At 49.1% G+C, this 9,599-nt stretch overlaps 1 protein-coding gene across 1 annotated transcript; it reads right to left on the reverse strand.

The window, feature by feature from the left end:
• Positions 1–7,567: 7,567 nt before the first annotated feature.
• Positions 7,568–8,029, reverse strand: CCDC182 (coiled-coil domain containing 182). Its single transcript, XM_025996291.1, has one exon. The coding sequence runs from the start codon at positions 8,027–8,029 to the stop codon at positions 7,568–7,570; it is 462 nt and encodes a 153-aa protein (XP_025852076.1).
• Positions 8,030–9,599: the final 1,570 nt, after the last annotated feature.

The raw sequence follows: 9,599 nt of genomic DNA on the forward strand, positions 1-9,599 counted from the left end.
GCCATGTCCCTGAGACTTCTTAGAGATGGTGGAGGTCAATCAAGGTCATTGATGGCAACGTTTTGTCCCTCATTTGCAGTTTTGGTTCAATTATCGTTTGTGGTACACCTGTTATGTGCCAGTCTCTGAATCAGGCACCTTTTACATATGCAATCCAAGTAAATTCTGGACCCCGTGTGGTTCCAGAATGTCCATAAGGTAAAAACAATTTAAAATAATCCTAGTCTTGATTTGTGTCTCTCTATATTGAAAGGGATTTGAATTGTAAATCGTAGCATCATTTCTGTTTTTTCACTGTGCACTTGTACTTACACTTTATTTTTTATTTTTTTAATGATTATTTATTTGAGAGAGAGAGTAAGAAAGTGAGAGAGCAAAGCATGAGTGGGGGGTGGTACAGAGAGAGAGGGAGAAGCAAACTCCCTGCTGAGCAGGGAGCACAATGTGGGGCTCCATCCTGGAACCGCAGGATCATGACCTGAGCCAAAGGCAGAGGCTCAACCACTGAGCCACCCAGGCGCCCCCCCTTTATAAGATTTTAGTGCACAGAGATTTTCGGTCCCTCTTGTCAAACCCACTAGCCATTGCTCTCCCACACCCACAGCCCCAGGCACCCACTGATCTGCATCCTGGCTCTATAGATTTGTCTGTTGCAGACATTTCACATAAATGGTATCATAAAACATATGGCCTTCTGTGACTGGCTTCTTTTGCTTAGCACAGTATTATAGCACAATATTATATGATTAGTAGTTCATCCCTGTCCTATGGCCAAATAATATTCCAGCGTATGGATGTACCACATTTTATTTATCCATTCATAGACATTTGGGTTGGTTCACTTTCAGGTTAGTGCAACTAGTACTATGAACATTCACATATAAGTTTTTTTCAAATATTTCATTCATTTATTCATGAGAGACACACAGAGAGAGGCAGAGACACAGACAGAGGGAGAAGCAGGCTCCCTGTGGGGAGCTCGGTTCCCCCAGGACCCCAGGATCATGCCCTGAGCCAAAGGCAGACGCTTAACCACTGAGCTTCCCAGGCGTCCCTCGCATAAGTTTTGTGTGGACATGTGTGTTATTTCTCTCAGGTACGTACCTAGGAGTGGAATTGCTGTGTCACATGACAACTCTATGCTCAACATGTTGAGACGCTGCCAAACTGTTTTTCCAGGGAGAAACAAGGAAAAGATCCATACCTGATGAACATTGAAGGGGCAGGGAACATTGAAGCCCAGGGCTTGCTGCTCTTAGCATTCCAGGAATTACTACACGGACTGGATCCAAACAGGAGGTCACGTTCTACGTGTGGAATAAAGCCAATGCCAAGGCCCAAACCCTTGCTTCCCACCCACACCACCAATTCTGCCCAGCCCTGCTGTCCCTTGGAGCTTTATTCTTCCTGGTGCCATTTGGCAGGTAAGACTGAAGTTGTGGCAACTGAAATTTGTTACCTCCCCACACAAAGCACTACATGTTCAGCTCTCCTGCACTCAGCCATCTTGCCACTCACCTGAGCTCCCAGCTTGCAGCAGACACAGGACTTGGGGTCCTGGGGAGGGCTCCCTTGGCTGCCATGGGGCTTCCTAAGATGGAGCCATGTGTCTTTTTTTTTTTTTTTAAGAGTTATTATTTATTCGAGAGGAAGAAAGAGAATCTCAAGCAGACTCCCCACTGAGCACAGAGCCTGCCACGGGGCATGATCCCACAATCCTGAGATCATGACCTGAGCCAAAACCAAGAGTTGGATGCTCAACCAACTCAGCCACCCAGATGCCCCCAAACCATCTGTCTTCTGTTTTAGAATTTCAAAGAAAGTAAGCAGTGGGCTGCTCAATTTTATTGCTACAGTCGAGAGGAGAAGAGTTGGAGTGAGGGACTCCATCTTAACAGCTGCAAAAAGCTGTCTCTCTTCATGGCACCACTCAGACCCCAGGCTCTTTAATCTACTGCTGAGCCCTCTGTCTTCCAAGACTAGGGTCTCAGCTGTGAGGTATGACCTAATCAGGAATCACAACTGTTCACACAAAGATCTCAAAAGTTGCTGAGAAAAGGCCCACCTCTCAAATCTCCTTACCCACCTGAGGTGACGGACAAGCACCCAGCAGTGGGGAAGAGAAATGCAGTCAAGGAGAAGCCCCTCCTGCCACAGGATGAGCAGGCCAGCCACCTGTGCTTAAAATGAAAGCAAAGATGCACCAATCTGCCAGAGCCTGCCACCACCACTCTTGTTTCCTGCCTGGCCTCCTGTGACTTGCCCCACCCACAGCCTCACCTGGATCATCCCAAGCTCTCTGTCTAAGGCAAGCTGACCAACCATTCCAGTCTTCCCAGGACTGAGAGGGTTCCTGGCATATAGAACTTTGGATTTTCAGAGATAGTCGCAGTCAAACTAGGGCTAGTCACTCTAGACAGTGACATGTGGATTGCATCTCTAAGAGTGGCTGCCTATTTGAAGGACTGAGGAGTTACAAAGTCTCCCAAACACCCTTTGGGTCATCTTAAGCCTCTGACTTCAAGGGTGAAGCCTGAGTTTGGGGAAGTAAGGGCAGCGCAACAAAGACAATGGATTTGCATGCACAGCACTGAAGTGTCACTCCACACCTCCACCCAGCCCCTACACCTAAATCCATGCTTCTGGGGGATCCCTGGGTGGCTCAGCGGTTCAGCGCCTGCCTTCGGCCCAGGGCGTGATCCTGGAGTCCTGGGATCGAGTCCCACATCAGGCTCCCTGCATGAAGCCTGCTTCTCCCTCCGCCTGTGTCTCTGCCTCTCTCTCTCTCTCTCTGTGTGTGTGTATCTCTCATGAATAAATAAATAAAATCTTAAAAAAAAAAAATCCATGCTTCTCTCCAGCCATGTGACAGCCACTCACACTGCCAAGCTCTGCCCAGCATGCCATTTCCAAGCACATTCTTCTTCCTGACCCTATCTTTTTTAAGATTTTATTTTGTTATTTATGTTAGAGACAGAAACAGAGGGAGATAATGCTAGAGCATGAGCAGAGGGAGAGGCAGAGGGAAAGAGAGAATCTCAAGCAGACTTTCTGCTATGAGTGGAACCCGACACGGGGTTCAATCCCATGACCCTGAGATTGTGTGACCTGAGCCAAAACCAAGAGTCAGGCACTCAACCAACTAAGCCATCCAGGTACCTCTAACCATCTGTATCTATTGAGTAGAAAAGGTAAGACTGAGGTTGTGACAGGTGGGGTTGGTTACCACCCAACAGCCACACTCTCTGATGGAAGCTCAGATCTTGGGTAACCAAGGTGCTCAGCTGGTTGAGTTATGCCTATTGCTTTCCTCTTTGTCCACAATTGGTTTAGGATAGGTGAGCAGCCCATGTCTGTCCAAAGAGATGTCAAAGACAATTTGCTGGGGGGATTCGCAAAGGGGTTTCCTCTCTGATAAACAGGAGGCTTGCAAGAAAAGCTGTGCTACTTTTTTCCTTCGTTGGAAGTCACTGAGTGATGACACAATTCTGGAACTCCTGCAGCCATCATCATGTGACCATGGGCTGTGAGGGGTGGTGAGGAAGAAGGGGAATAGGAGACAGAGATACCAACTAAGACCTGTCATTGGTGAGTTACTGAACCTATCATCTACTTCAGATGTCTTGTTACGTGAGAAAAAATAGTCTCCTCAAAGAAGTTAACATAATAGTCATCATGTGGCTTGCAGCTGAAAGCTCCCGAGAGAGGAGAAGCAAGCTTGAAACCCTGCTGTGGGGAATACCAGGAGAGGACACTTAGACTTTCACCCTGTCTCCAGCTAGGGCATCTAACCCAACATGGACATATGTGCAACCGAGCTCTCCAAGACAAGAAATGCATGCAAGCTTCCTGCCTCTTCCTCGAGTACTTCCTCATCATCATCCCAGGATGACTCACCTCCTTGCAGCTGGAGGGCCTTGGGGCCACCCCTATGGGACCTCCCAGCAAAGGGGGCCAGCCCCTGCCTGCAAGTCCCTTCCTTTGGGGTGGGATGGTGGTCAAGAGAGGGAGCTCTAGAGTCCTGCTGTATACCTTAGGCTAAGTATTTACTCTCTATGTCTCAATTTCTTCATCTGCCATGGGGATAATAGCAAGTGGCTCACAAGGTTATTGTGGATGAAATGTCAAGTGCATCCGACATGGTATCATGGGTCCCCAAGACCACTCTCAAGTTCAGTGATACACTAGAACTATTTGCACAAGTGAGAAAAGCTATTATACACCTGGTTACAGTTTATTACAACTACTCAATGCAGATTTAGATTGGTAAAAGTGAAAGGAGCACAGGGCAGAGTCCAGGAGAGACCAGCCATAAGCTTCCAGTTGTCTCCTCCCAACGGAGCTGTAGGGACAATGTTTAATTTTCCCAGCAGCAATGTGTGACAAGACGTATGAAGTACATCAGCCAGGGAGGCTCACCCGAGTCTTGGTGTGCAAGGTGTTTACTGCTGCTTTATCACCTGCCTTGGAGCATCTCCGTGGCCTCATTCATTCAGTCTCTAGCCTCTCCCGAGGTCAAGCTGATACAGCTCAGCAGCCCACCCACCCCCTCCACAGTGAAATCACATCGTGAGGTTAACTGTCTGTCCCCAGGCCCCAGGTAAACGAAAGGCAATCTTATCAGACAGCATATCGCAAGGGTTTAGAGGTTATCTCCTGGGAGCCCATCAGGGGTCCCTACAGAGGGTCTCTGCCTCTCTCTCTCTCTCTCTCTCTCTCTGTGTCTCATGAACAAATAAATAAAATCTTTTTAAAAATTAAAAAGTAAATAAACTTCTAAAAAACATATTTTATTATCTATTAGGGAGACATACACACACACAGAGGCAGAGACACAGGCAGAGGGAGAAGCAGGCTCCATGCAGGGAGCCCGATGTGGGACCTGATCCTGGGACTCTGGGATCACACCCTGGGCTGAAGGCAGAAGCTCAACCGCTGAGCTACCCAGGCCTCCATTCCTAATGGAGGCAGGGAAAAGAAAAGGGACATTTATTAGCCCCCTCAAGCCCCAAGCACAGTGTTTGGAAGGTCATGATCAAGTCCCCTCTCAAACATCTGCCACCAAGGTCCCCAGGTTATCATGCCCCCTCGGGATTCCCTGGCTTGCCCCCATCTGCTGGGCACACTCCAGGCTGTCCAGGACCTTCTAGAGTGTTGGGCCAGAACTAAGCACAGAGCACTTCCAGTGTGGTCTCAGAGGCACCACCCCAGGGCACCATCTCCCCATCTCTTCTCAGAATTCCCACGAACACCACCAATACTGTGCAGCCCTATTAACACGCTGAACCTACAGTAGACTCAAAGCCTTTTCCACATGAATTAGCATAAGAGCCAGTTTTCTTGTCAGTTGATGTTTTTTTTAAGTGAGCCCTATGTCTGGTATGGGGCTTGAACTCACAACCCCGAGATCAAGAGTCATGTACTCTACTGATTGAACCAGCCAGGAGCCCCAGCAGTTGATTTTTTAAACCTTTTCTTATATTTGACCAATCTAAGTTCTTCATTTCAGATACATTTGTACACACACACACACACGTGTCCTTTACAAGGTCTAAAGGTATAGGAATCCTCCGCCCAAAAAAACAGTCTTTTTTTCCCAGAGCTCACCTCAGCGATATCAGTATGCTCAGCACACCTACTCAAGGAGGACTTAGCGGATATTCATTAAGTTCCAAAAATACTGCATGTTGGTTAAAACAAGCAAGGTCTCTAGAGTTAGTCATTCCTAGGCTCACATCTCAGCTCTACTATGTACCAGCTGTGTGACCTTGGGCTCCGTAGCTTCTCCGAGCAGTGGCTTCCTCCAAGTCTGAAAGTGAAGGATTGTAGCCATATGTGCCCTCAAGGGGCCAAGCCTAGGACCTGGAATACAGCACATTCTTTGTAACTAAGCTGGTAGCAGTCGTGGTAATGTCGCTAGTGTTTACATTATTACTACTTCAGCTACACCTTCCAAGGTAGAAAGACCGAAGGCAAAATAGGGGTGCAGCTCTTCAGGGTGGATGGTGATGGATGAATATAACTATTAGCAGTGGGTCACAGGGTCCTTTTGTGAGATGCAGCATGAGGATTCCAGATGTTCGAATCTTGTTGGGAGAGATTCTATGGAACAGGAGGCAGATGGGGCTGAAGGTGAATGTCAGAGGGTCTGGCACAGGGTATAGATCCCTGGCTGGGAGGACAGAGGCCTGGCTCTGCTCAGGTGTTGACTCTGGCCTCCAGGCACCTTCTGCTGTTTAGGGGACAATCCCTGTTGCATTTTGGCGGGGGGGACCAGAGAGAGGATATGTGACTTGATGAAACAGAGTCTCATTGGAAACAAAAAGGCAGAGTGAATGTTAAGGAAGCCCCAAGTCACCTCTGTGACAGTCTCAATCCTCCAGAAGAACAGGTCCAAGATGGGCCTGATGTGGTTCCAAAGGGGCAGCAGGATGATGAGCACAGATGCCAGACTTGAAGTACAGTCCTGCCACCTACTAGCTTGGAGAGCTTGGGTGAAGGACATAACCTCCCTGAGGTCAGCCTCCCCCTGTGCACAATGGGGAAGTAACACTTGCAACCAAAGGTGCCTGTAGAAGTGGGTGGGATGGTATGTGTGTCCACTGCCTGATAAATGTCTGGGCACTGTAACAATTCCTGCTCCATGGGTCAGATGGGAAAACCAGCTGCCCTGGGCACCTGGGTGGCTCAGTGGCTGAGCATCTGCCCTTGGCTCAGGGCATGATCCCAGCGTCCTGGGATGGAGTCCCACATCGGGCTCCCCTCAGGAAGCCTGCTTCTCCCTCTGCCTGTGTCTCTGCCTCTGTGTGTCTCCCATGAATAAATACATAAAAAGCTTTAAAAAAAAAAAAAAAACAGCTGCCCTGCCCTACAACCCACCTCACAGGTGTCGCACGCACTTCAGTGCATCCTCCTGCATCTGCACACTGAGCTCTTAGGGCCCCACCCAGACGAGCCCGAATGAGCTCTGTCCACCTGTAGGGCCAGACCGCTGGCTAAGCGCAGACAGAAGTTCAGGTGTGCAGAGGCAGCAAAAAAAGTGAGCTAGGACGGTCTAAGGAGGAAAGCAGACGGAGAAGCCCATTAGGTGAGGATTTGAATTACAAAAGTACCCAAGAGACCACTGGGTGCATAGGCAAACAATCAACCCCTCTCAATGGACCCTGCATCAAGTAACGACCGGGAGATCCTTGAGTCATTAAAAAAAAAAAAAAGGTAAATCTGTTCAACACATGAGTTTAAGAAGATTTAGAAAAAACCATGTTATACATTTGAGCAATATTACCATTACAAACAGGAAAACAGTTAACGGTGAAAGTTACAGGTGTCTGAAAGACGGGGCGCCTCCTCCTGTGATGCTGCTGGGCACACGGAGCTTCCCCCAAAGAACATACTGGGGTCTTTTCTCCTCTCAGCAAGGTGTTATTGAGGAAGAAGAAAAGCAGTGGAAAAGGGGAAAGGGGAGCAAATGGACAGGAACTTAGGGTTGGTCCTTCCACTTAAAAAAAAAAAAACATCTTCTACTTGGGCTGTGGCACTGGAAGCTGGGCTCCCTCCCGAGGAGGCCTCAGTTGGCCTGGATCTTCTTGGGGACGCCCTGCACGACCCGGCCTGCGCCCAGCAGCATGCGCTCCAGCCGCCTGCAGTGCTCCCGGAGCTGCTTCTCGCGGGGCAGCAGGAAGGTGAGGACCTTGTTCCGCACGACGCCCCGGTCCTCCTCCTCCCGGAGCCGCTGCTTCACGCGCGCAGCCTGTTCCTCCTGCTGCGCCAGCGCCGCGCTCATCTCGCAGAAGGCGTCCTCCAGGTAATGGATGGCCTTCAGCGCCTCCTTCTTAAAGTCCTCCAGCTCCCGCTGCACCGCGGCCACCTTCTGCTGCAGGATGTCCAGGTCAGCGGGCGGCAGGAGGCAGGAAGGCCAGGACTGAGGGAGGGAGAAGTCTCCAGACTGCAGGCCGTTCTCCACCATCTTCTTCCCCTGTAAGGTGTTCACTTTCATGAGGATGGACCCAGCCTGGTAGAGTGGTTCCATCGTCTCTCTTCCCCTTTGGCCAAAGAGAGGGAGCTAAGAGATCCGTCTGGTCAGTGAATTTTTTTCTTATTATTTTTATTTTTATTTTATTTTTTTTGGCTAGAGGCACAATCACTGGAGTGAAGAAACCCCATGCATTGTGACATCGGGGCCCCTCGGCCAACCAGGACGACAGCCACAATCCATTCATTTGCATATTGGAGTTTCCTTGGCTGGTTATCCAGGGCTTTGTCAGTTGGTTCATCTACGCAAATGGCCTTCCCGTTACATGGATTTTCATTGGCTCATCACCTTTCCAGAACCAGAGCTCAGTGTCTGCTATTACCTGAGGGACAAACTGAGGCTTAGAGCAGGGCAGTCAACAGGCCAGGCTCCCTGGCAGCAGGGGTGGGCACCCTCCCCACAGGCGGTCTCTGGCTCTCAGTGGCTCACAGGGAACCTGGCTTCTTGACCGCCTCCAAAGTTCTAAGATCTGCACAGCCCTTCCTTTAAACCTCTCCTGAGGCAATTACTACCTTCACCCTCTTTTTTTTTTTTTTTTTTTTTGACCTAAGACCTTGTCCTTCCAGATCCCCATGGCACAAGAAATTCCATGAGGACATTGTAAGAGATGATGCCTAAGCTCACTTCTAGTTCTAAAATGTGAGAGAGAAAAAAGAAGAAAGATAGAGAAAGGTAATTTCTGATTCCAAAATCCATATTCTCATAACAATGCCAGCATTCTTGATCATCTTAGAAGTCGTGAGGCATGTACTTAGGTTTTGGTGTGTGGTCCATGGCAGTGCTGAGTTACTTTCAGGATAAAGCGGGTCACTCACTCATTTCTTCTGCAAGTGCTTACTGAGTGCTCACTATTCATCCTGACTAGAGAGCGAGTGTGAACAAGAGAGTGCCTGGTGCCCCACTCCCTGCCCTGCTGGGTCATGCCTGAATGTCGACACAGATGAGAAAAAAACATACAGAAGGGTGAATCTCGCACTTCTTACCTGAATACTGTAAGAAAGGGAAAATGTTTCTAGCTAGCTTGTGCTGGATTGGTCAAGAACAGACCTCTATCCTGCCTATCTCACTGTCCTGCCCTGCCCAGACTTCTCCTGGCCTCCACATGTGAACATCTCTCCAACAGCATGCCTCAAATCCAATCTACCCAAAGCTAGACTAGTTATCATTTTGCCCAAACTGCTTCTTGTTCCAATATTGACATCGAGTTAATGATGCCATTGTGGGGTAGGACCCATATGAGAAACCAGGGATCAGCCTAGAACACTTTGCATCCAAGTGGCTCTGGGTCCTCTTAACTTTACCTGAGGCTGAGCAACCTAGGACCAGACCACCAGGGCAGGGTCTCAGCTCCACCACCTATAAGCCGTGTCTCTTTGGCAGATGACCTCACCTCCTCTATAAAGTAGGAATACTAACACAGTGGTGTGCAGCTCCCTGGGCAGTGTGGGGGAGAGGAGGGCGGGGGAAGGCTCTGACTTAGAGCTGTTGCCGATTTCCATGGTGTGAATACTCCCACCATGGCTGCTTTTGAGCTTCCAACACAATGTCTCTGGGTACAAGTGCACAC

Source organism: Vulpes vulpes, chromosome 2 (genome assembly GCF_048418805.1).
Source record: "Vulpes vulpes isolate BD-2025 chromosome 2, VulVul3, whole genome shotgun sequence".
NCBI classification, from domain to species: Eukaryota; Metazoa; Chordata; class Mammalia; order Carnivora; family Canidae; genus Vulpes; species Vulpes vulpes.

Bases quoted from the DNA above. Each gene is read 5' to 3' on its own strand.
- CCDC182 (XM_025996291.1), bottom strand. From the start codon at position 8,029: ATGGAACCACTCTACCAGGCTGGGTCCATCCTCATGAAAGTGAACACC.